Below are 25893 nucleotides of genomic sequence, written 5' to 3'. Positions count from 1 at the left end.
TATAGTCAACATTTTTTAGAGTGGTCCAAACTATCCCAGCAGGGAGATACAGTGCTAGACAAATTCTCATGCAGCCGGCCTCTTAGTCTGCAACATTAGGCTTAGGGATTGACTAAGGCTTGGTTGAAAGTTTTCACTTTGGATCCTGGAGTTCCCACTAAAACAGCAAATTCCAGATTCATTACATGCCAATTTCTCTGCAACTCTCTGCAATTTTCAGAAATGCTATCTGGCAAAACAACAACAACAACAACAACAACAAAAGGCCACTAATTTTTTGGATAGAACTCAGATGCTAAATAATGGTACAAGCATTTTTCCCCTTCTGTCAATGGTGACACTGCAACCAATCCCTTACCTGCCACGCCACAACCTATCATTTTTTAAAATCTCTCCTCCAAAGAGGGGAACCAAGCAGCCCTGACCTACTCAAAAAGCAGAGAAAGCAAACAGCAGGAAATTTGGGAGTGAGAGAAGAGAAAGAAAAGCTGGGGACAGGAGCTGGCAGAAGGTCAGGAGGGGTGGGGATGGGGAAGGTTGTTTTGAACAATATTGACACAATAATAACAATTCACATTAAAAAAACCCTTCAAAACCAAAAATCAGACACATAATTAAATAAATAGTTTTGTTTTTCCACATGTCAGATTGGCCCCTGAGGAAGGAAGATCAGTGTCTGGTTAGAATGGAGGCAGCTGCAAAGGAAGGAAGCAAAAGGGTCTGACAGCACAGGCACCCCTCTCCCCACTGCCCCTCTGCCATCCCTCTGTTATTCAACCCTCTTCCCCAGGTTCTTCAACTTCCTGTACTTTCCCCTCCCTTCATTTGCCCCAGCCTTGACCCACGACAGCAAACAGCACTGGATCAAGGCATTCCCTGCACAGAGACGAAGAGAGGGCGGCCAGCGGGACAGAGCGGTTGAAGCATCGTGGAAGCATCACAATGGGGAAACTATTACTGCTCTGGAAATGGAGTTTGATTTTTTTTTCAGGTTCTCCAGCACAAAACAAAAGAGACAACATATCTAAGCATGCCAAGATGCTTTTTTCTTGAAAGTAGCCCCACAAGGTGTGTCACAACTGCTACTCTTGCTTTCACCGCTGAAACAGGTTTTCCAGGGTAGGTAATATTTTGCTAGTGTATTTCCCAGCATTTGCTCATCTCCAATTTGAATTAGGCTCATGATTACAGAAATTTGAGAGAGAATTACCCTAAAATTTATACTCAGTTCAACTGCCTCCAGTTTGGGAACTGGTTCTCCCTCTCACTGTTTCTGGCTCCATTACATTTTCAACCATAAAATGGAAACCCAGCAGTCCTGATTGTACTAAATATTTACCAACGTGAGAGAAACAAAATGGCATGTCTTGAAGTATGGCTAAAACCAAGGAAATGTATCAGGCATAAAAATAAGTGGAGAAGAAGAAATAGCCTCAACTAGTTTGAATGAAATGCTGAGCAGCCTTCTGTCTCCTATCACTGTCAGAAAATCATCCTTATGTCAACTAACTCCAGAGGAAAAGATGAAAGTAAATGGACTGTAAAGAAAGATACCCTGACTTGATTTGGACATTTGGGTATAGCTTTGTATGGCTATAGCTTTGTAAAGCACATAAATCAACTGGACAAGAGAGTTTATATGTATAACTGCATATATGAACATATATAACTGGGTACACTAGTATAGTATATGTAAGAAAGCATAAACTGTACTAGCTGATCTATATGATGAGCATTGTCCATATATGTGTGAAACAGATATTTGTGTGACAATTTGCAAATATGGGGAAATGGGTATATATATATAGAAATATATTCAAGTCTCCAAACATAAAATTACATGAAGTCTGCATATTACTCTGGGAAATTGTATGCATATATGTGTTCATAAGCATAAGTTGCAAATATGCCTATGTGTAATAATTAACTAAACTGAACTTTGCATAAAATGTGCTAGAATATCTAAAAGGGGTTGCAGTGGTATTATGCACACTAAAGTCACCAGTTCTGATGGGCACCCTTGCATCAACAGCTCCGCCATGCTCTGCTGCAGTCCCTACACATTTGCCTCACTCTTGCTCCCAATCCCCATCTCTTCCTCCTCCCCCCTTCACAACATTGTGATTTAAGGTCCTTTTGCTGATTTGGTGGATCCCCAGTGCTGTTAACTGTAAGGGATCATGACTGGCTTACACCCTGAGATGAGAGTTGATTGGTTTGTTTCGAAGCCACTTGGTAGCTGGAAGGAAAAGGGGCAGGAAGGAATGTCAAAAGGTTAGGAGGTCACACCTGCTCTGCTCGACTCCACTTCATCTGTGAGGAGAAACCAAAGGGACATTAGCGGGGAAGGGGAGGGGACTCATCCCGTTAGACTGACCCTCCCACATGGACCCTTAGTCCCAGCGGAGAGTGTATAAGACACCAAAGCAAAGGGACCACAGCTCTCCGTAACACTCCCCCCCCCAAGCAACATGAGTAGGAAAGGAGGAGGGGTGTATGAGTGACTGACCCAGGGAGGAAGGATGCCCTAAGCCTGGCATGCTGGCTTTGGTTCATTAGATTCATGCTGCTGAAGCTTAGGAAATCAACACAACAACAATAAGAGTGGGACAGAATTGATGCACAAGGTGCAAATGATTTCAATTGTGATCTGTGTGGCTGTTGTGGAGCATGGAGTGATTCCACACCAACACCAGTAAAGAATCTCATTTTAAATAAGACACCTGACAACCCAAGCATGGCTTTTCCGCATAGGCAAGTTAGGAAAGAGTGACAACTGTAGGGCAAAACATACTAGACTTGTGCCATCAGTATAAATGAAGCAGAATGATTCCATAAGAGAAGGGACACTCACAAGTTAAAAATGCTCCCTACTGCTCCCTATGTTTCATGGCACCTGGTGATCATCTAACAAATCAGAGATTCAAACTGTATGCTTATCTCTTTCTCTCTCAGTATTTTAAATTTTGCATCTTGTTTCCTTTGAGAAAAATGATTGCCTTCTCCTTTGTCCTAGGAGCAACGTTGCTGTTAAGCTTGTTCTTAAAACCACAAGAGAGCTATAGTGCACGTACATGCATGCCCACACATGTCCACATTCCATAAACATGCATATCCACACATATAGAGCCATCAGTATAATGGTGCTCATGAATTCACACACCATATGTGAGCATTCATAGCAATAATCATAAATAGATTTAGATGCACACAAACAGTCATCCATCTGCCTACAAGCATTCAGAGCGCAAGCGTGAGGCACTGCGCTAGTCCTAGGGAGCAATGGCAGCCATGTTTCTGGAGAAGCCATATCCCATAGTCATACTCAATCTGGCCCTCTGCTGGGAAATGCCGGGCAGCACTGCTGCCTTCTGCTGCTGCGGCTAGACAAAGAGCAGGCTCTCTCTTTTGCCCTCCCAGATGAATACTACATCCCTGATGCACACAGAACCACTCCAAAGACAAGGAAACATGCATATGTACACACAGTCAGTTTGTGTGCCTGCCCTGCACACAAACATAGATAGGGCCATACCCTTGAATGTGCATACAAATAACATTGTCTCCTCCATATGGGCATATAAACAAACCATGAACAAAATATACTCAGAGCACGTAAAGCACAAACATACAGGATTACATGTACTGGATGTATTGCCCACATGGACACCAATGTAGTGTATCGAGTGCCCTGAGGATGAGTCAAGTGCCACAGTACCACACATACTTCATAAATGAATACACACAGCTGTTAACAAACATATAGTATGCACCAAAAGCACCTCTTTCAAACACCGGCACCTTGCGCACACCATCATGTGTGGGCTTACATGCACCTCTTGGTTCTCTCTTCTAAGAGCCTCTTGAGTTTTTGCTCTCAATCCAACCTGAGTTCAGGAGGATCTCTCAGTCTGCCCCTGCTCCTGGTACAGGCAGAATGGAGAAAGGCTGGAGCTGAGGGAAAACCACCCTAGTTTTTTTAAATGGAAGAGAGCCACAGGTGGTCTAATTCCAGCCTACTGAGGCACTTCTCTTAAGGGGTCTGAGAACAACGAACACCAAGCTAATAGAGCCAGAATTCACACCTCCATCCCCAAAAATGGCCAAAAAGGGTAGGCTGCCCCAAAATATTGTGTCCCCAAATTAGAACCGGAGCTTATTATCTAGCCACGTACACATGGCACCCCAGGTACACCGTTTGTCAATGGAAAGACCAGAGAGAGACATTAAGCAACTGCCACTCAAACATGGTGTGTTACTGATAGAGTTGCAGGTGGAAACTAGGAATCTTTTTGCCCAGTTATCTAGATTTAATTCTCTTTGCAAAATCTGGGGGTGGGGGTGGGGGGTGACAACTTTGTTCAAGGCAAGTTGCTCCTCTCTTTGACACCACAGACATAAATGCCTGGGCTCGTTCTTTCGTTTTGCCTCTAGCTAGCATTTCATCTAAGTACATCCAGTCCTGTTTGGATGGGAATTTGGGGGCCAGCCTGTGGAGTCTCTCCTCCCTGGGTCAGAAGAGGATCTTACAGAAATCAGATGAGGCATCAGAGTACAATGAGAAATGGACTCACTGTAGGGGACACAGTCATACTGGACCTCCAGGTATTTGTAGGTGCCGGGGCAAGGGTCTGGGAAAGCATCCGAACCAGCCACCACAACACATTGTGTCCGATTATTGCACCTGAAAAACAAAACAAAACAAAACAAATAAAAACCAGAAGACATGGTGGATATAGTTCTAAGGGCAGCCGCTAGATGGCACTGACTGCCACCCCAAATGACATTTGAATCCCCGAATGTGAAAAACTGCTGCACCACTATTTTGTCTGGGATACAAATGATAATTTCAGGCCTGAAGATTCTGTACGGGGATGAGCTGGCACAGACAGGCATGGGATAATAATCGACACCTGCTTCTGTCATAAGGATAGGAAGCATTTCACCAACCCCATTCCCAGACTGGTCTGCAAAAGATTTGGTGGGCATCAGACATCCCTGTTCTCTTGGACTTTCTCTTCCATGAAAAAGACTGCCAACAACATTTGATTGTTTTTGCCACTGTATTATGAGGGGCAACCTTTTGAATAAGGGATATGTCTGACTCCATTTATACACCTGCAAAGAAAGCTTGACAAATTCAAACTAAATGCATAGATCGTATGTTTAACACTTATTCAGAAATCCACAGATGTATGTATGCAGACTCCCATGTGATCATGAGCTGTATCTCTTTGTTTGCTCTAAAACAACATTAAGCATGTTTTTGTACAAGCACGCAAGAAGACATGCAAAACTCATATATATATGATTAAGATTTTACTGCTCTTTAAGCCCAAGATGCTGTCTTATAGGAGTGAAATGTGGTTCTTCCATTCCCTCCCTTGTCAACAGATAATGGGTGCATCTAGCCCAAGATGGCCGCATCCTGTCAGAAAATGCTGGGCAAACTCATCACTTTCTGACAACAAACAGACTGCTGAGTGGGGAGGGATGGGGGCTCCTACCTGCTCTGTAACATGATCAAGGCCATTTCCCTCTAGCTAAAAGAAATCAGATCACAAGGGACTGGTCAAGGAGTCACTCTTGTTATAGCCCACTACTGAATCTTGAGACTCTCACTCTCACTCAGGTCCAGAAGGAGAATAAAGAAGCAGTGCCCCCACCACCTCTGCCCCATTTCCCACTTCGTTAGCTCCTGCCACCTGCTCTCCCTTGAAAGGCTGATGCAACAGGCAAGGGAGGTTGGATGGGGGACTCCCAGGAGCTGTCAGCTGCCAAAGCAACTGGAGTTGGTATTAGCCCAGGCCTTCTGGGACAGGGCAGGCGCCACCTGCTTCACTGAAGCTGAGTTTGCCTATAGAATGGGTTGGATGAGGGCTCCAGTGGTGATGCTGTGAGCTCCAAACAGCCCGTCAAATGCTCAGTCACTTTTTAAAGAGGTTGCTGTGTGCATACCTAACCAGCAAACCCCTTATCTTTCAGCAGTGGACTCAAAGGATCCAATTCCATGATTTGAGGATGTCAGTCTTAAGGAAGATTGCAGTAACACAACTGACTGCAGGCTTATATAATAGGCTGGCATGTTAAGGCCTGGGGAAAAGCAGGGAGCAGTGGGGGAAAGAATTAAGGGACAAGAAAGAAGAATGTATAACATGGGAGTGGGAATGAAATAAAAAATAACTTTCCAAATTCAATACTAAGGTACAGATCCTTTTCCCCACCAGGAATTGTGTAAGAATCTTTCAAATGTTCAGTTGGAGAAAATGTTCTTTAAGCAGAGATAGGTCTGTAACAGGCGGAAAATTAAGAAGGGGGCTGCCCACTGATTTGAGATGATGTGATCTCATGGAACATCCATGAACATTCCTAACTATTCAGGAGTTCCTTGCTTCCTTTCAGTGACATAAATCTGATTCACAGTGCATCTACTTTGAGAAATGTGTATTAGTCAGCCTGAGAAAACTTGTAAATAGATATATGTATGATATACTGACATTTGTTGATAGTGCTAATTATGCACTATGAGAATTTTTAATATATTTACCACTGTTTATGATATATTTTAAATTGTTAAATTTTTGCCATTATAAGACACTTTAGCCACAAATCGGATGGGCAAGTGGCATACTAAGGAAGGAAGGAAGGAAGGAAGGAAGGAAGGAAGGAAGGAAGGAAGGAAGGAAGGAAGGAAGGAAGGAAGGAAGGAAGGAAGGAAGGAAGGAAGGAAGGAAGGAAGGAAGGAAGGAAGGAAGGAAGGAAGGAAAGAATGGGTCCATTCATGCATGCTGTTGACAGAAAGGGGGAAAGAGTGTTGTAGGTCAGACTGGGAGGCTGAGGGATGGGAAGCTAAGTGGGAACACAGCCCTAGAGTATAGTGGTTGGAAAACAGGGACAGTTTTGCAACAAGCAGCCAAACAAGATTTTAAGAGAAGACTGTTGGGAAGGCAAAGACAAATGGTGAAAAGACGAAGAGGTGAAGAAAAAGAACCAAGGGGAAAATTCGCATGGCATCTAGAGACAGCCAATGTTGGGTAGCATGCTGCAATGTCAAGTCAGCCATGTAGCAAATAATTCTGCTTTTAATTAAAAGATTTGAAATGTTTACACAGCTGCAGCAGCTGTATTGATCTGAAATTGTTTTAACTATTTTAGCAAATTTTGCATGCTGGATTATAAAGTGTTTTAGATGGCTGTTTTAGTTTTATAACATTAAATCAGTTGATTTTAATTATCTGCATTTATTTATTTTGTGAGTGAGCCACTTTGGGAGGGCTTTTTGTTGTGAAAAGATAGCACAGAAATACCAATCATCCATCCATCCGAACTGAAGGGAAAGGGAGTCAGAACATGAGCAGCAGGGAAGTCTGAAAAGCCCAGTGGTGGCAGTTTCACCTACTGGGTCTGAAGTAAACAGTCCAAATTTAGATTGCAAGTCATATATGAGCTATAGCTGCAGTTTAAGCCCTGTCTCAGAGCCTCCCCTGGCCTTGTCTTAGGCATCATTCTGCTATATATCTAGGCAGTGCCCCCATCACCAGAGTAGTATCCTTTGCTCTATATAACATGGGATTAATATACTGTACTCAAGACAGCAGATGGGTTCATAGTCCCATTCATGAAATCCACAGTCCTTTTCATTTACTTCCACAAGGGTTGATTCTTCGAATACAAAGCTAGTTCAAGATGTTTAGTACACAAAATGTTTATTGTTTCTTAAGCATGTATTGCATTTATGAAACCAACTCAGTCCACCATGAGTAGCTCTTATTCTTCTTCTACCAGCCATAAAAAACTAGAAGAATGAAGCTAACCGTGTCAAACCAAACACGACACTGCTTGCTAAACCACGGTGCTGGAGTGCTCTAGACCACAGATCACTGGGATGTAGTCCTGATAGAATCTTTTCAGGCTTCCTTTGTATTGGGCATGGCAAGAAAAATGCCCACCAGCTTAGTACGCCTCGGCTTTTGAAGACCAGCACAAAAGAGAAAGTAGATGTTTGCAGCACAAGCATGAATATGTTGCTATGTTTGGAGGCAATATAACTTTAAATGAAACCTCTTGCCAAACGTGCATTGAATCAAAATCTGTACTTTCTAGCCTAACTAGTCCTTTCCCTCTGCAATGCATAACAAAATGATTTCCACCTATTCTACAGCTGTCCCTTTAAACATCTAGTTGGCATCATGGCAAATGTCACAGCCAATGCCCTGGAGACTTGGTTACTACTGCTACGAAGATTTCAAGCAGTCGCATACTTTTTCTCATTGCTTCTTCCTCATTGTTTAATCTACATATTAATTAGTTCAATATTAACTTAGAAACGTCAACATGCTAGTAATTCTGATCCATTTGGGATCACACCTGTCTAGATAAAATCTTCCATATCTTGCATTTATTGGCTCAGATGCAGTGCTAACTTGCAACTAGAGTGGGCCCACTGAGTCTGTCGAATTCAGAGAGGAGTTCTCACCAAATCTCAAGATTCAATGGTCCCACTCAAATTGTGACTTACTACTGGATTTCATCCATTAGCTTACAAAATTTAACCTAGAAAGTCAATCTACCATGTATCCTGTTAACATTATACTTCTAAACCATTTATTTTTGGGGAGAACAAAGAGGGGCAACAGGATTGCTCTGGAAGATAATGTAACAACTGCTAACACAATTGCTTTTGGGAGAGACAATGAGTAATATTTACTCACTATTTTAATACTTATTTCTTTTATTACTTTGGAGATTCTGGACCATTATATGCTTTTCCCCCACAGATTTTTGAAAAAGAAAACGTTAGCAACATCCCTCTAAGAAATAACATTACTTGTGAGTAATGTATTACTTTCATAAAAAGTAAAGTGGCTGGAATCCTATTGGCATTTGCCTAAGATTTATGTAACTTGATGTGGGTAACTGACATCTCAGCTGTGCAATTTGGTATGTGACCGGGCACATGATGGAATGCTTGACTACTCATGGAGGTTGATATTGAGCTTTCTATATCACATCCCTGGTAGTTTCCACTGCGGAAATCACTGGTATCTTTCATGCAGAAATGATCTATCTCCTCAGTGCAAGAATCCACAATGGGTAAAATTTTTGTTGGGATCAGAGCCTCCCATTCTATGAACACCATCCTCTTCTCTGCCCTTTCCCTTAATCCCTCCTCTATTGCTTCCCTTCTTTTCTTGAGAGAATGTGTATAGTTACAAGTTCCTAGCAATTCAAACTCACATGTGCTTGTGTGCCTGCTGATATGTGCATCTCCAACCCTACACCAAACTTCTTCCCTTTCAAGGTTCCTCAACCATGCCATAGGGTCCAGTTCTGAATGCATGTGCCTTCCAAGTGCATTGGCTACCCTTGTTGCTTCATAATTGAGAGAAAAGATCAGTACCACCAGCAGGACAAACCCAATAGTGCAAGAAAGGGATGTTGGGAGGAAGCTGCACAAGGAGCCCATCAACATGTAGGATCCCAGCCCACTGACCTCTGCATGCCTTCTCTCCTTCACAGTCTCCTCCTGACTCCTTGCCCCTTCTGCAGTCTTTTCCCCCAGGTGCTCTTGCACCCCATTCAGTGTTCCTTCTAGTGATCACAGATTACTCCAAGAGCAATACACATGAGCAGGGTGACTGCCACTTGGGCTGTCTGCACCCTCTCTTTTTGGTGAGCAGCATGGTGATCTCCTCCAAAGGATTTGAGAGAAACAGCCAGTTTGCCACTCTCCCACCCTCTCTTGCATGCCCTCCACTAGTTTAAGGAAGAGGTTTTAAAAATTTGGACAGGTGATACAGCAATAAATTGAAGCAATGACTTCTCAGCCGACACAGGCAATCGCCCATGGTGGAATCCAAAGCAAAGCAATGGGAGCAGAATCACCACAAAATAGTAGCAGCCCTGCCAGCCGATCAAAATGCATTAAGTGCCCATGGGAAAAAAAGACAGGGCTTCTGCACAATTTGTTTTGCATCATGTAGTCAACAAAAAAACACTTTGATTTTATTCATGCCGACTCCAGAAGAGGGTAAGGTTACAAGCCATGATGAGGATGTATAATCTCCAGGCTTAGAAGGAAGGGACCTCCAAATGCCAGATGCAGGGGAAGGGGTATCAGGAGACAGGTACCTAGTGGCCTGGTGTGCTCCCAGAGGCATCTGGTGGGGCCACTGCGAGGTAGAGGAAGCTGGACTAAATGGGCCCTTGGCCTGATCCAGCAGGGCTCTTCTTATGTTCTTATGTTAAATTTTGCTGCAGTTGGGCCCCAAGACACAGTCCAGCATCTTGTCTATTACAGTAGCTACAATCAGCCACAACAAGTTATAGAAACCTTAGTTAAACACCAATAAGATTCTGACCTCTATTAAATTTTTCTTGTTCCTTTATCAATTTCCAGGGAACAGCTCAATTGGCACTCAAATATTTGCAGGTCACAATACATGGTCACCTCTTCAGGTGTAAAGCTACACAGGAGCATCGTTCTAAACCACTGTGTTTACTCTGATGAGTTTGGGTTCAGGAACATAGGAGCTCTGTAAACATATTATAGGAAACATAGTTACAGTACAAAGTTCTCAGACTTCTGCTCAAAGGTCCAGAACGTTGTTGCATGGGAATGTTATGGGGCAACGCTGGGCTTATATGCACATCCATGTCCAGCAAGCAAAAACTAGGGCTTACATGATTGGTGGATTACATTTGACCTGAGGAAAATCACTGCTTGCACTGGCATAAACTAGGGACTACTAAACTCTGGCTGAAATTCAGCACTAGCATAAAAACATAAGAAGGTCCTCCCTAGATTAGAATAATCGATTGATGAGAGGACAAAAGTTTTCTCGTGGGACTCTCAAAATATACATATAGTTGAAGGTGACCAACGTGGGAAATTGGATGCTGGACTAGACAGAACGACAGCCTGAGTAGAAATTTCACAATAGGGCTTGATCAGAGCCAGGGCTGAGGGGACATAGTCCGGACCAGTACAACCTATGTTCTCTGTCGAAAATCCTGCTGACTATAAAAAGATCCTCTTTGGGGTGAAAAGGATTGTGCATGATAGTTCAGGAAACAGGCATAGCTGCTTAGCAACAGAAAAGCCATTTGTATAATTAGTGAAAAATCCTTGGTGAGATATATGGAAATCTAAGCAGCATGCAAATGCCTTGGAAATGGTATCAGCAAAAATTAAAACATTTAATATTGTTAATAACAATTAGAGATATTTTGCAGCAAACAGCAGTTCCTCTTATTTTTATTTATAGACCCATCTGCAGCCCTCAGAGCTTTTTGAGCCCACTTGCTTTACTCCTGTTGCTGCTGTTGCTTTTGTGGCTGGTTCTGTTGGGTGCAATGCTCCACTGATTCCTGGCAGAATCAAAAAGAGGAGTAAACTGGTGAGCACCCACTGGCCAGCTAAAGTGAGCAGGAGTAAAGGAAGCCAGTGCACAACCTACAAGGCCTTTGCCAGTCCTGAACAGAGAAGACCTGGACGATTACGGAATTCTTGGCAAGTGGGTGGGATATTTAGGAAGCCACAGCTGCTTAGAATGAATAATGTATATTTGCATATCATGGGCAGACATTTCTTGGTGCTGGGGAGAATCAGAAAATGCCAAATGTATGGGCAAATATGCAACTGCACCAGAACTGGTGGCTTGGTATGAAGATAGGCAATGAAACATTCCAGTGCTTGGTTTCTAAAAATAGAGCTGTCGAGCATCAAACTGCCTGGAAGCCAGATTCTCTGACTTGGGAGTCCTTATCCTGCAGTCCCAAATGTGTAGAAGGCACATGCTCAGAGTCACTCTTGTCCATGTTATTATTTGCTCTACTTGTTTAACTTGGGACCTGGCATAGAAACCATGTTATCTGGAGCTCAACCCTAATGAAAGAAAGCTTAAATTAGGCCACGAAAAAAACGTCTTGTTTTTATGTGCTGCTTCTAATACATGGTGACTCTGTGAATTAACTACCTCCCAAACAGCATGTTATTGACAGCCCAGCTCAGCTCTTGCAAACTAAGGACTACGATTTCTTTTCTGGAATCAATCCATTGCACATTAGGTCTTCCTCTTTTCCTACTGCCTTTCACTCTTTCTAGAATTATTTTGTTTTCCATAACTCTTGTCTTCTCGAAATATAAGCAAAGTACAATAGCCTCCTCAGTTTAATCATTTTTCTTCTAGTAACAGTTCAAACTTGATTTGTTCTAGAACCCCCTTATTTGTTTTTCTGGCAATCCATAGTACGTGTGAAATCATCTTCCAATGCCACATGTTGAACTAGACAAGCACATTAATAAAAGACAATTATATGACACTTTTTAAGGAGATAAGAAAGATTTGGAAAAGTGGGACAAGTTACAACACAGCTGTTTGGCTGTGTTCTGGAGCTTTTTCCTCCAAATGTTTCACCAGTCTCTGTGGCCAAAATTTTCAGAGGACAGGAGTAAGAACACAGACTGAAGATGCCAGTCACAGAGACTGGTGAAACGTTATGAAGAAAAACCTCCAGAACACAGCCAAACAGCCCCCAAACCTACAACAACCATCGCATCCTGGCCTTGAAAGCCTTCGAGAATACAAATAAATAATTCTCTATCAGGTCTTTCTGAAATCCATGTCTGTAAACTTCAACTTTGGAAACCCCTTCACAAACAATATCCTGGCTTTGTATCCCATTACTTTCCCTGTTGTTTTCCAGCATTTTGTACTTCCCAAGACTGCCTATCAGCTGTCTCTAACCTAGTGTCCTCCATGTGTGTGGCACTACCTTTCGTATCACCTCTCCTAACTAGTATAGTCAATGTTGGGAGATGTGATGGGTGTTACAGCCCAACATATATAAACGGCACAACAGGTTAGGGAAGATGGCTGTAAACATATGACGTGGATGAATTGTAGGGTGAGGTGGGGACTTCAGATCCAAGGGATCCCAAGTATTCCTGGTTCTAAATGTTTTTTTTTTTTAAAGGCCAAAGGGGGACAAACACTGCTCTTGCCTCCCTGCTAACAAGACTCTATATGCTGTGCAAGATGCAATATCATCTCTATGTTGGGTATTAGAATTGTGCTACCTATTTAAAGGACCCAGCTTGCATTGGGAAATCCTGTTCCCATTTAGTTAATGCAAACAGGTGAAAAGAAGTTTAGAACTCCCACCTAGAACATTTAGGAACAACAGCTAAATAAAACGAGAAGCTAAGATTTGTGCTTGACAGACGTGTCCGTTGCAGACTAATGGAAGCATAATTCTGAATCTCCTGGTTTCTAAAATAGAAACCCTAAACACACACACTGGATGGAAGGATGTAGAATAGAGCAATCTTTCTGCTGGTGGAAGACCTTGAAATGGGGCATTCCACAAATGGATCAGAGGTCCCCAAAGAAGACCTACAAGGCCCATTACCTATAATAGCCTGGAGCTGGTTTGGGTCATTTCCTCCCTGTTGAAACAACTAGGGAATGAATCTTGGGGAATTGTGTGGGGGAACAACAATTCCCCCAAAAAACTTGCATCTAAATTAGTGGTGCCAACCTTGGGTCCTCAGATGTTCTTGAAATAAAACCCCCCAGAAGCCTTCATTTCTGCGAGTTGTATTCCAAAAACATTTGGAACCCAAGATTGGGAACCCCTGATCTAGATGCATCCTAAATTTATTCTAAGTGCTCGAGTTACATTTATTTCCTTTATCCTACTAAGTAACAGTAAACTGAATTCTTTTCTAAAAGGTGAATGACAGTCAGGTATCCATTTTTGCTCAGCAGGGAAGTTGAACATCCACTGGCAGGCAAGGAGCACGAAGTCAAAGATAGAGATGGATCCTAGAGGCAAGACAGGCTACCAGGGAATCAAGCCTGGCTTTTCTTCAAGATGGTTTTAAAGACAATTCTAACTTCCACTGAGAGGTGCTCATTCAGTAAATATCTTTACTGCTGGATTATCTGGACTATAAATACATCAGAGATTATATGGTCTAAATCAAAGACTCTCAAACTATTGTGCACAGGGTCCCATCACTACTTTTTTCATGAGTGACATCACCAGTTGAATTTCTTCCTGTAAAGCAGCCAATAAAGGCACAGGACACCTGCCGCACACAAAAATACGATGATAATGTCTTCTGTTTTAGCTACCATTGGGAAGGCTTAGGGAGAGATTTTCTTGACTCCAGAGGCCTACTAGGAAAATGTTTGAGAATATTTGATGTACTCCTTTCAATTCTATAGCACAGGATAACCTCGGGCTGTGACATAAATTGTGTCTGTTACACTGGGAATCATATTTATATGCATTCCAGAACAGGATATTTAGATGCCAAAGACACATGGGGAAGTGTGTAGCTTCCTGACCTGCACACATTAAGGAAGATAGGAAGACGTAATGCTCATTGTTGACGAGGAACAATGATCCAGATGGTTGATTGCGGGGGATCTGATGAAAGAAGGCTGAACTTAAGCAAGGAGAGAGGACTGACTCATTGCTTAACTTTTTCTTCCCCAGCAATGCAAGATTTGAATTGTTGAGTAGAAGTCATTTCCAGTGCCATAGATTCTACCTTTGTAATGATAGGGCAGCTGAGTGGTTCTATGTTAAGGCTGGGTCAAATGAATCACTTTTCATCATTTTAAGCAGAAATCAGGGAAAAGGGTCTATGGCTATTATAGCTTATGCACAGAAAATAGCTCTACAGATTGATCTGTAACTTGGGAGTCTAAGACAGGTCCCTTTGCAAATGGCTGGTGCTGATTTTGAGGTTTAAAAAAGCAACAAAGAAAAAGGCTTATCTATATTTTCATGACTGGCCTTCGGCCATTTGATGGATTTTGTCTTCTTTCCATAGACTTTCCTAGTACTAGATTTGTCACTAGATTGTTCCACTTCCACAATGTCTTTGGGGAAACAGTTTATTGTTTCAGGTCAGGGAGAAAGTCTAGTGTGTGCTGTGCTCTACCTGTATTACAATGTGGTTTCATTTTATTTTTTAAATTTAAATTTAAAAAGTTCTTTCTTCCCAGTCCTTTTAGGCGCTTATAAAAGTGATACCTTTACTGGAACATACTGTATATCTGCAACCTTTCTGTGGTAAAGCCCAAGAGGGAAGGGGTATAAAATGGGAGTAACTATTATTGATTATTGGTTGGTAGGTAAGAGAAAATATAAGGACGACCCCAGTTTAACTTAGGAAGAGAACCTACATTTCAGAAGAAATGTACAATTGTCCCACATGCTAGAGAAAGAGAAATAACTTGAAAATGGAAACAACTGCTGCACTTGAGTATTCCCAGTGTGGTCTAGTGCAGCGATCCCCAACCTTTTTGGAACCGTGGACCAGTTGGGGGGGCAGGTTCTATGTGTGGGAGAGACAGGGGCACCCCCACACTCGTGGGTGTGTGTGTTGTACTCGCAGATAAGTGTGTTGCGCTCACCCACCGGGCGAGTAGGCGGAGATCCATCTCAGCAGCCCAGTCCTGGGAATCCCATGGACTGGTACCGGGCCACGGACCAGGGGTTGAGGACCCCTAGTCTAGTGCAGTGGTTCTTAACCTTGGGTTACTCAGGTGTTTTTGGACTGCAACTCCCAGAAGCCTTCACCACCAGCTGTGCTGGCTGGGGTTTCTGGGAGTTGCAGTTCAAAAACACCTGAGTAACCCAAGGTTAAGAACCACTAGTCTAGTGCATAGAATGATGGACTAGGATTCTGAACAACAGGGTCTGAAACCCCACTTGGCCATGGGAACTCACTGGGGGAGTGGAACTGGCAGACACCTCTCCTTAAATATCTAACCTACCTTGAAAGCCCTATTAGGATCGTTATAAATAAGTTCTGACTTGACAGCACACAGCACCATTGCACTTGAATGACTTAACTCATCCTTGTTTTTGCTTGTTATACTGAGTTATTTTCATAGTTCTTATTATCCTTAAAGAGTCTGAAATCATGGTGGTGAAGAACTTAGCAGTTTCCAAGGAGGGATGAGATCTCACTATAAAATTACTCAGAGGAAAGCTGAATTATGGAACTCTCTGCTACAAGAAAATCACCGCAGCAAAGAATCTTGCCATTTCCAGAATGGATCTAGATTACCAATATAAAATTAAAATTTAACCAGTAATTTCGGCATGGGGCAAAACTCCACTTCTATTTGCTGACATTTTGTTCCTGATTCTGTCTCTACATGACCATGTCAATATTTCAGGCATTTTCATGTCTCTTGGGGAGACCATGAGAGCTGAAAGTCTGAGAACCCCTCATTTAGAGCATGGTGCAAATAACATCAATGCCATGAAGTCAGTCTTTAGGGAAGCCACTTTAGCTTCTCCTCTTCCCTTCCAATGTTTCAAACATCCACTGAGATTGTCCACTACTTCAAACCTCAACTCACCTCCCTGTCTTGTTAAATTATTTCAGCTAAGCCTTTTCTTTCAAAATTTCCCATGGAAGAGAACGTTCCAGAGGCTGAGTGAAGTTCCTTCTGTTGCATCCAGTCAGAAGACCCTGGAAAGCTTTCAGCTCCAGCACCTCCGATGTTATATCGGATTCCTTGACATCCAATGCCCCATCCAGAAACATGAAGGAAGAATGCCTTTCTTCCCTCTGAAAAGGAAGTTGCTCGGTAGCCTGAGCTGCACAGACTCCAAGGGCTTGTTCCAGTAAAAAGATGAATCTGAGACTTAGATCCTCCGCTCTACTGCTGACTGCCATGCCTAAACCACACATCTGTTACAGGCATGGCTCTTAACAGCTGCAATTTCCTGGCCTTCTGGAACATAAATGAATGCAGAAAGGTCTTAACACAGCATGTTAAATCAAATGTTTTATTTCTTGTTAATTCGGCTAACCCACTCTTTCTGCCCATTTAATCCAAAGCTTTACTACTTGACTATAAAGTGAAAATTGCTGTCTAGTTCTGCAGTTCAGCAAATCTTCAGAATTCCTCAGATAAGCTGGGAGGATATAAACACATTTCATGAGATTTATTATTTATTATTACTCTTTATTATTACTTTTTTCTTTGCATGGCTAATTAGCCATTCTTGTGGCTAATTGACAAGGTGCTGGGGTGTGTCACACCTGTGTGCTTGGTCACTGGTTAAACATAGCTAATTACACAGACCTTATGCAAACACAAGAAAACCTCGGCTTCCCTTTGCTTTGAGTATGTAACCTTTTGGCACTGTGGTTAAACTGCTGTACTGCAGTGAAGGCTCTGCTCACGACCTCAGTTCGATCCTGGGCTTGAGGTTGACTCAACATTCCATCCTTCCAAGGTCAGTACCCTGATTGCTGGAGAGGTGGTTGTTGTTTAGTCGTTAAGTCGTATCCGACTCTTCGTGACTCCATGGACCAGAGCACGCCAGGCCCTCCTGTCTTCCACTACCATCCCGGAGTTGGGTCAAATTCATGTTGGTAGCTTCAGTGACACTGTCCAACCATTTCATCCTCTGTCGTCCCCTTCTCCTCTTCACACTTTCCCAACATCAAGGTCTTTTCCAGGGAATCTTCTCTTCTCATGAGATGCCAAAGTATTGGAGCCTCAGCTTCAGGATCTGTCCTTCCAGTGAGCAGATGGTAATGTGTAGCCTTCATAATTACATTGTAGACTGCCCAGAGAGTGCTTTAAACACTATGGGGCACTATATAAGCAGCCTGCTTTGCTTTGTTTTAACTACTCATGAGTATGTAGAGAGACTTCTTCATAGGAGAAAACCCTTAGAAAATCTGGGTGAAATGCAGGTGGTGGTTACCACTACCACCCCCATCATCACAATCACCGTTATGAGCAGGAGCAGCATTTATACCTCATGCTTTCTTCACAGAGCTGAAAAAAAGAGTTTCTCCCTGGTTTATCCACACAATGAACGTACAAGATAGGATAAGTTGAGAGAAAGTTATCAGCCCACAATAGTGTAGTAAATTTCATGGCAAATTTGAATTGATCTCTCTAGTTCCAGTCACTGCACAAGGAATAAGAAAAGGGTGGCCCTCCAGATAGCATTGGCTGGCAACCCTCATAATCGCTGTCTGCTGCCCAGGGCAAACTGGAGGGGCGGGGGGGAGAGGAATTGCCATTGTTTATAGAAAATCATTAGAGGTTACTAGGCGCTCCTCGGTCGTGAAGCCAGGTCTGGAGGCCCTTCATGTGCGGATTGGGGCTAGGGATGGTATTGGGATCTTGCTGGGTTACCGCGCTCCCCGTGACCCAGCCACCTCCCTTCCGGAGCTGGCGGACTTCGTCTCCGCGGCACTGTTGGAGTCCCCGAGACTTCTGGTCCTGGGTGACTTCAACATCCATGCGGAGGCGGAGGTATCCGGGCCAGCTCTTGAGTTCTTGGAAACTATGGCTTCCTTGAACTTATCCCAACATGTCAACGGTCCCACGCACATGGGTGGCCATATGCTCGACTTGGTTTTTTCCACCGAGTGTAATGAGCGTGGTCTGATGGTGACTGACCTTGTGTCAGTCCCCTTGTCATGGTCAGACCATTACCTAATAAAATGTAACCTCGCAATGGCGCTCTCCCCTCAGAGGGAGCATGGATCTATTTTGATGGTCCGTCCTCGAAGGTTACTGGATCCAATTGGTTTTCAGGATACCATGAGAGGGATACCAGCAGAACTGTCTGGCGCTCCTGACGAAGCTCTGGTCTCCGCCGCTACTAGGGCTGTTGACACGATCGCACCCAAACGCCCTCTCAGGAGCAGAGCTCAGCCAGGACCCTGGTACAGTCAGGATCTACGAGCGATGAAGTGAATAAGGAGACGGCTAGAGTACGCTTGGAGAAGAAACCGACGGACTATAATAAGATAGCTGTCAGGATCGCAACTAACCGTTACCTAGCCAAGGTAAAGGCTGCTAGAAGATCTTATGTCGCTGACCGGATAAGCGAAGCTTCCAACCAGCAGGCGGAACTTTTCTGTATAGTTCGCGATCTATCCAGAATTGGTCAGGGTGAAGGGCCTCCCACTAGCATCTCACCTGACCAATTTGCAGCGTTTTTAAAATCTAAAGTGGAGGCCATCCGCCGTGACCTTTCTCCTTTTTTAAATACAATGGATCGTGCAGAGATGTCCAGCGCTCCGTCCTGCTCGGTTATTCTCGACTCCTTTCAGCCTGTAACACCAGATTTGGTAGGCAAGGCGCTTGATCGCTGTCGGGCCACCACCTCTTCTCTCGACCCTTGCCTGGCCTTGCTAATCAATGCAGCCGGGCCGGCAACAACTGAATGGGCCACTGCAATAATTAATGGGTCTTTCCAGGAGGGCAAGGTCCCCCCTTGCCCTCAAGGGGACACTTATTAGGCCCATTAGGAAGAAACCAAATTTGGCGGCGGACGAAATTGGCAATTATAGGCCCGTTGCCAATGTTTCCTTCCTCAGCAAAGTGGTTGAGAGGGTGGTGGAAGATCAGCTTCAGGCGCTCTTGGACGAAACCAATGCTCTGGACCCATTTCAGTCGGGCTTCAGGCCGCGCTATGGTACAGAGACGGCACTGGTCGCACTGTTGGATGACCTGTTGAGGGAGGCCGATGGGGGCAATATGTCCTTGTTGGTCCTTCTCGACATCTCAGCTGCCTTTGATACCGTCGACCACGGTATGCTCCTGGGGAGGCTCTCCGAGTTGGGAGTCGGTGGCCTGGCACTTGCCTGGCTCCGCTCCTTCCTGGAGGACTGCCCCCAGAGAGTACAGCTTGGGAGAGGGTCTCAGCCCCATGGAATCTCAATTGTGGGGTTCCACAGGGGTCGATCATCTCCCCAATGCTGTTTAATATCTATATGAGGCCGCTGGGCGGGGTCATCAGGGGGTGTGGGGCATCGTGTCATCAGTACGCTGATGACACACAGCTCTACATCTCCTTTACACCAACTTCAGTGGATGCCGTCCGGTCCCTCCAGCGCTGCCTGGAGACTGTACTGGAATGGATGCAGTCAAATGGATTGAGGCTGAACTCGGACAAGACAGAGGTCTTGAGGGTGGGTGGCCCTTCTGTCAGCAGCATAGGTGGCTCCCTCTCCTTTGGAGGGACGACCCTTGCCACAAAGAGTGAGGTCCACAGCTTGGGAATACATCTGGACCCGGCGCTTGCCATGGAAACCCAGGTGGCGTCCGTGGTCCGCTCCACCTATTTTCATCTATGGCGGATTGCCCAGCTGCGACCATATCTTGATCGGGGGGCCCTCACTACTCTAGTCCATGCGCTCGTAATCTCGAGATTAGACCATTGTAATGCACTCTACGTGGGGCTGCCTTTGAGGCTGACGCAGAAACTTCAGATGGTCCAGAATGCGGCAGCCAGGCTCCTTAGTGGGGTGAGAAAACACCAGCACATCTCCCCCACTCTGGCTGCTTTGCACTGGTTGCCCATCCATTTCCGTGTTGACTTCAAAGTGCTAATGATCACTTATAAAGCCCTAAACGGTTTGGGACCTCAATATTTGGCAGACCGTCTTCTCCCACCCAGATCTACCCGAATCACCTGGCATAGCCAGCAGGGGCAGCTGAGGGGTCTGACGCCGAGAGAGGCCCAGAAGAAAAAAACAAGAAACCGGGCCTTCTCAGTGGTGGCCCCTCGGCTGTGGAACGCCCTCCCAACAGAAATTCGGCTGGCACCCTTGCTGGGTGTTTTTAAAAGCCAGTTAAAAACTTGGTTATTGAAGCAGGCCTTCCCTCCAGTCAATTAAGTCTTTCTCCTTTTTTCTTGTCTTTGCTATTCCATCTTGGTAATCCTCTCTTTAAATTAATTGTTTTAAATTGAAATTGTAATTGTAATTTTATGATTTTATATATTTTTATACTGTTCTGTTTTATTTTGTAAGCCGCCCTGAGTAGACATGGACTAGAGGGGCGGGGTAAAAATCAAATAAATAAATAATAAATGAAATAAATAACTGAAGTCCAACCACCTCTCTGAGGACCACCTCTGTTCCCCTTCCCTTGAACGATACCAGACTCATTCTCACTTTGAAACAACTGCTTCCCTGTGGAATGGAGCCTCATTCGTAAATGGCCCGGTCTCTTATTTTCCCAAAGGACCACATAATGATTTCAGAAATGTATTGGAACTTAGTGGCACACCTCTCGTTACAAAAAGGAGGTATTTTGAAATCCCTGGAGCAATCTGAAAGAGAAAGTCACTGAAGGGGAAAGCCTCCTTGACTCACCCCATCCTAGCCCAAATTTTACAGTGTCTCTTACCTTTGGGACATGATTTTGAAAGCATCTGGAAGGTAGCACTGGACGTTCTCCATCTGGAAGGGATCGGCGTCACAGATCTTGTCGTCCGTGCGCCCATAATTGGCATTTTCCACCATGATGACATCACTGCCTGGGCAGCGCAGCTCAATAGGATAGCCCTCGCATGCCAATTCCCGTCGAACCAGACCGAAAGGTAAGCCAGCCCGGCTCAGACCTGCTGGAATAGGAGATGAAAGAGAGAGTGAGGCTACCAGTTCATCTCCTGATTGACTGCTGCAATTTCCTCCCATCTTTAGGTATGCATAACACATAGCATTAGACCAAAGCATGAAAATCAGGGCTCTGGAGTTGTTTTTCCCACTCTACTGTCTACAAGGCCATGAGAAAAAGGGCTTGGTGCAAACCAAGCTTTTCTTTTCTGTTCTCTTTGTCTCTTAAGTTCTAGTCCTGTGCTGTGAGATATGCAATATATCTCTCTCTCTGTTTTTAAGCCTCTATATTCCATTTTAATATTCGAAAGAGAACAACAGGGGTTTGGGATTCCTTCCACCCACACTGTGGCATGTCTGGTTCCCTCTCAAATATGAAGATGCGCTTGTCCTGACACCACCCAAGAAGAAGAAGAAAAAAAGGAGATTTAGCTCCCGTCTGGAGGACTGAGCTGTATACTCAGACTAAGCTCTGCAGATTCAAGCAGATGTGTCTTTAAAAACCCAGACATGTTTTTCATAAAGCTCCTGGCTCCCCGCACCACCCGTGACCCACTTTAGAAACAGCAGCCGAGGAAAGGGTCTGGGAAATGTGCTGAGAAAATTATTTGCAATCCTCCAGAATTGTGCAACATTCTGCAAGACTAAATTGCTGGGAGGGAGGAGTAAAGAGAAGGAGAAAACCAACTCAAGACTAAACTCAGATATTAGGGAGGGTTCCAGACATATTGGTGTGAGAGGTTTCTGCTCATCTGTATTACGGGGAGGATGTTAGGGGAGGAAGGTTATATCGTGGATACACTCTTGAATTGCGCCACCATCTCTGCAAGTAAGGAGGAAAGAGGAACAAAGCTACGTAGCATCTCTCTTCACAGCTAGGTACTGTATTCGGGGTTGTAGGATAGTGGCAGGGAAGTATTTCACTCCAGAATTCTTTCCTCTGCAGTTATTGCAATAATGTAGGTGACAACTGTGGAAAGCTTAGGCTATCTGGGGAGATTTCTGTTCACTGGAATACCAGAGACACACAACAGTCCAGTCAGGTTGGGTCTCCTTTCCCCAAAGGCCCAGGTTCATCCCTTCTCTGCTAGGACAACTGGTGTAACTGCTTAAGGACACCCTGTGGTTATAAGCATCACTTTGGGCAGTGCAACTGGTTGTAACAGCTGTATTCCCCCCATACCCATTTTGTTACTCCTAAAAAAAATTTAAGGTACTGAGGTGGTCTCACAACCTCATGGTATGCTCCTCCGTTACAATGAGAGATGGTTGGTAAAATGAGGACTTTGGTCAGTTAGTGGCCTTCAGTTTACTTTCACTCCCCTGACATTTCCCAGTCCCCACCGCTCCCTCTAAATCATGGGGTGTGAGGCTCAGCACTGCTCTGGTAGTTGCCCTGCTCATTTTCTGGAAGGAACAGGACACCTCGCATACATAGTCCCCACAGGAACGAGTAGGAGAGACTGAGTGAGGACTGACAAAATGGCCAGGATAGCAGCCACATAAGTGGGGAGGACAGATGCGAACTGACAACGACTAATGCCCTGGCTAGTTGGCATGCACGGCAGTGCCAGCGCCGGCGTCTTCATCCAAATATCCCATCTCTTTGCTGCCCCATTAGCTCTACTCCCACGATGCTTCTGCCATGAGAATCTCTGCATTCCATCAGTTTTGTGTCTTCTCCTTTCCAAAGGAGAGGGAAAGGAGCCAGCATGCTCGGCGAGAGGCGCTGCTCCGTTGCGTGTGGCCATCTACCGTGGCCCTGCCTCTGGCAGGACATCAGCCCTCCTCCTGGGCTCCTCAGACCCTCTTAGCTTGTTGCAGCTAATCAGCCAAGAGGCCTCTGCCTTCAGCTGCAAAGGGCAAGACTCAGAGTCCTTCGTGGGGAGTGTACATTAGTGGCACTCAGGGCTTTAAAGGGAAGCTGGAGAGGGGACTAGGAAGCAAGCATGTCATCGCAGCTCTTTGTGCAATTTTTTCCCCTTCCCCCTTGCTGGGTTAATGGAAGGGTCCTGTGGAGACAGTCTGTAATTAAACCATTAGCTGAGTAACTAACTAGTACAGCTTGGCACTGGTGGTTGCTTGCGGGTGGGGTAGGGGAGCCCAGCAGACAAGAGAAAGTAGGAACTGAGAAAGGGTAGCTGTGGACAGAGGACAGTGAAGGAAGGAAGGATGAAGCGGCTTGACATGAAGTACGGCAAAAAAAAAAAAGAGAGAGAGAGAGACAGGGCTGTCAAAGCTGTGGATTTTCATATCAGAAGCTTGAGGGTCAACAAATTTAAATAAGGGCCAGTGAGGCTCCCCAACTGCATTGGGATGTGTCTGTAATGAGCAAGAGCTTTGCACCTATCTGTTTAGTTATCTACTGGTAGGTCTCATCGTGCAGGGCAGACGGCTGCATCAGAGCAGGCTGGAGATTTTTCAAAAGGCCTTCCCAAGGGCATGTGATTAGGGAAGAACGTTTGTCTTCAAATCCTTATTTCATCAGCTGCTAGTGCTGCCAGCCTCCTGCTGCATGGCTCTCATCTCCGACAGAAAGGGGATCGCCGATTGTACTAAGGTTACCAGGTCTAGACCCAGAGCAAAGGTTTTAGGAGGTTTCAGTGCTCCAACCAAGTGTGACAATGCTCAGCAGTGCCACAGCCTGCCTGCCTTCCTTCTCTGTGGCCCCGGCTTCTTCTGTCTGCTTTGCTTGCTGTATCTAGCTGCATTCTCATTTCACCTCGCAGTAGCAGAGGGAAGGTAGATAAATTAATATTTAGGTACCAAGACAAGTTGGCTGGATTGAAAATAAAACAGCCAACATTCTAATGTCATTGTACAAAACGCTAGTAAGGCCACACCTGGAGTATTGCGTACAGTTCTGGTTGTTGCACCTCCAAAAATACATCGTGGAACTGGAAAAGGTGCAGAAGAGAGTGACTAAAATGATGACTGGGCTGGGGCACCTCCCTTTTGGAGAAAGGCAACAGTGTTTGGGGCTCTTTAGTCTAGAGAAAAGGTGCCTGAGGGGGGACATGATTGAGATGTATAAAATTAGGCAGGGGATGGATAAAGTGGATAGAGGGAAGCTCTTTTCCCTCTCACACAATGCCAGAACCAGGGGACATCTACTCCAATGGAGTGTTGGGAGAGTGAGAAGAGACAAAAATAAATATTTCTTTACTCAGAGTGGTGTTAGTCTGTGGAACTCCTGGCCATGGGATGTGTTGATGGCATCTGGCCTAGATGCCTTTAAAAGGTGATTGGACAGATTCCTGGTGGAAAAGTCCATCACAGGTTACAAGCCATGATGGGGGTGTATAATCCCCAGGCTTCAAAGGAAGGTACTGTACCTCCAAATGCCAGATGCAGGGAAGGGGTATCAGGAGACAGGTCTCTAGTGGTCTGGTGTACTCCCAGAGGCATCTGGTGGGGCCACTGTCAGATACAGGAAGCTGGACTAGATGGGCCCTTGGCCTGATCCTGTAGGGCTCTTCTTACGTTCTTATGTTCTCAGTGGTTTAGGTCTCTGGCTGCAGAGCCGGAGGTTGGGAGTTCGATTCCTCACTGTGCCTCCTGCAAGAACAGCCAGCCTGTGCGGCCCTGCGGACTGTTTGGGGGGAGGGATGGCACGCTTGTGCGCATGCGCATGGCAATGCTCACAGAGGGGCAGGAGATTTGTGCCCATGGCCCAGTCCTGCCTAGGCCGCAGACCACTGCCGGGTCGCAGACCGGGGGTTGGGGAACCCTGGTATAGTGAACCAAGTGAAGGACTAGGACTCAGTTTTGCCAGTTCCACTCAGCCATGGAAACTCATTAGGGGAGTGGAACTGGCAAAACTGACTTGATGGCATAAAAAACAGAGAGACAAGACCTATTTCTGCTCCATGCTGACTTACTGCCCCAGATCCTAGCATTCCAAAACAGAGCCTCTGACCCTCCAGATGTTTTTGCAAGTTCCAGAAACTCAGCCAGCATGAGTGATGAGGGGTTATGAAAATAATGCCCCCAAACATCTGGAGGGCCAAAACATCTCTACCCCTGTGCTAAAGAATGGAGTTCAGTCTCTGAATTTGAACATGGCATGGTGGTGGTCTCCATTTTTGCATACCTATTCAGTGCTTCTTAAGAAACGAGGTAAAAGGAGAACAAAATGGCTTTTTTAAAAACCTTGCTTCGGATAAGTTCCTTTTATAAAATGCTGCAAAACCAACGGGCCGTCACTAGCTACTTCATCCTGGCGCTATCCGCTCAGAGCAGGAACGCCACTGTATCCTATACAATGAGGGGCATTATGAGGGGCATTAGCAATCCTTACCCATGCTGTCAATCTCAGCCATGCATACAATGAGCCAAGGGTTAGTACAGATAACTAGTTTTATTTAAAGCCACCCCCTGCCTATCCAAACCCATGTGGCTGATGCTTTGAAGCTGGACCCAAGTTCTGTGCCGTTGCCCTAGGAGAGGAACACAAAGGGGCCTGAAAGATGAAACACTAG

The 25893-nt window shown here is 44.9% G+C and overlaps 1 protein-coding gene across 8 annotated transcripts in view; it reads right to left on the bottom strand.

Moving 5' to 3' along the window:
• ADGRL1 (adhesion G protein-coupled receptor L1) overlaps positions 1-25893 on the bottom strand; it is a 176280-nt gene that overhangs the window by 50290 nt on the left and 100097 nt on the right. For all 8 annotated transcript variants that reach the window (XM_078385866.1, XM_078385868.1, XM_078385867.1 and 5 more), the window contains exons 3-4: positions 21204-21420; positions 4575-4684 (exon numbers count right to left, since the gene is read on the bottom strand). In XM_078385866.1, coding sequence (XP_078241992.1) covers positions 4575-4684; positions 21204-21420 — 327 coding nt within the window. The remainder of the gene's footprint in view (positions 1-4574; positions 4685-21203; positions 21421-25893) is intronic.

The sequence above is a fragment of the Pogona vitticeps genome, chromosome 2, assembly GCF_051106095.1.
Source record: "Pogona vitticeps strain Pit_001003342236 chromosome 2, PviZW2.1, whole genome shotgun sequence".
In the NCBI taxonomy this organism is placed as follows: domain Eukaryota; kingdom Metazoa; phylum Chordata; class Lepidosauria; order Squamata; family Agamidae; genus Pogona; species Pogona vitticeps.
This window is presented reverse-complemented; position numbering and strand designations above follow the sequence as displayed.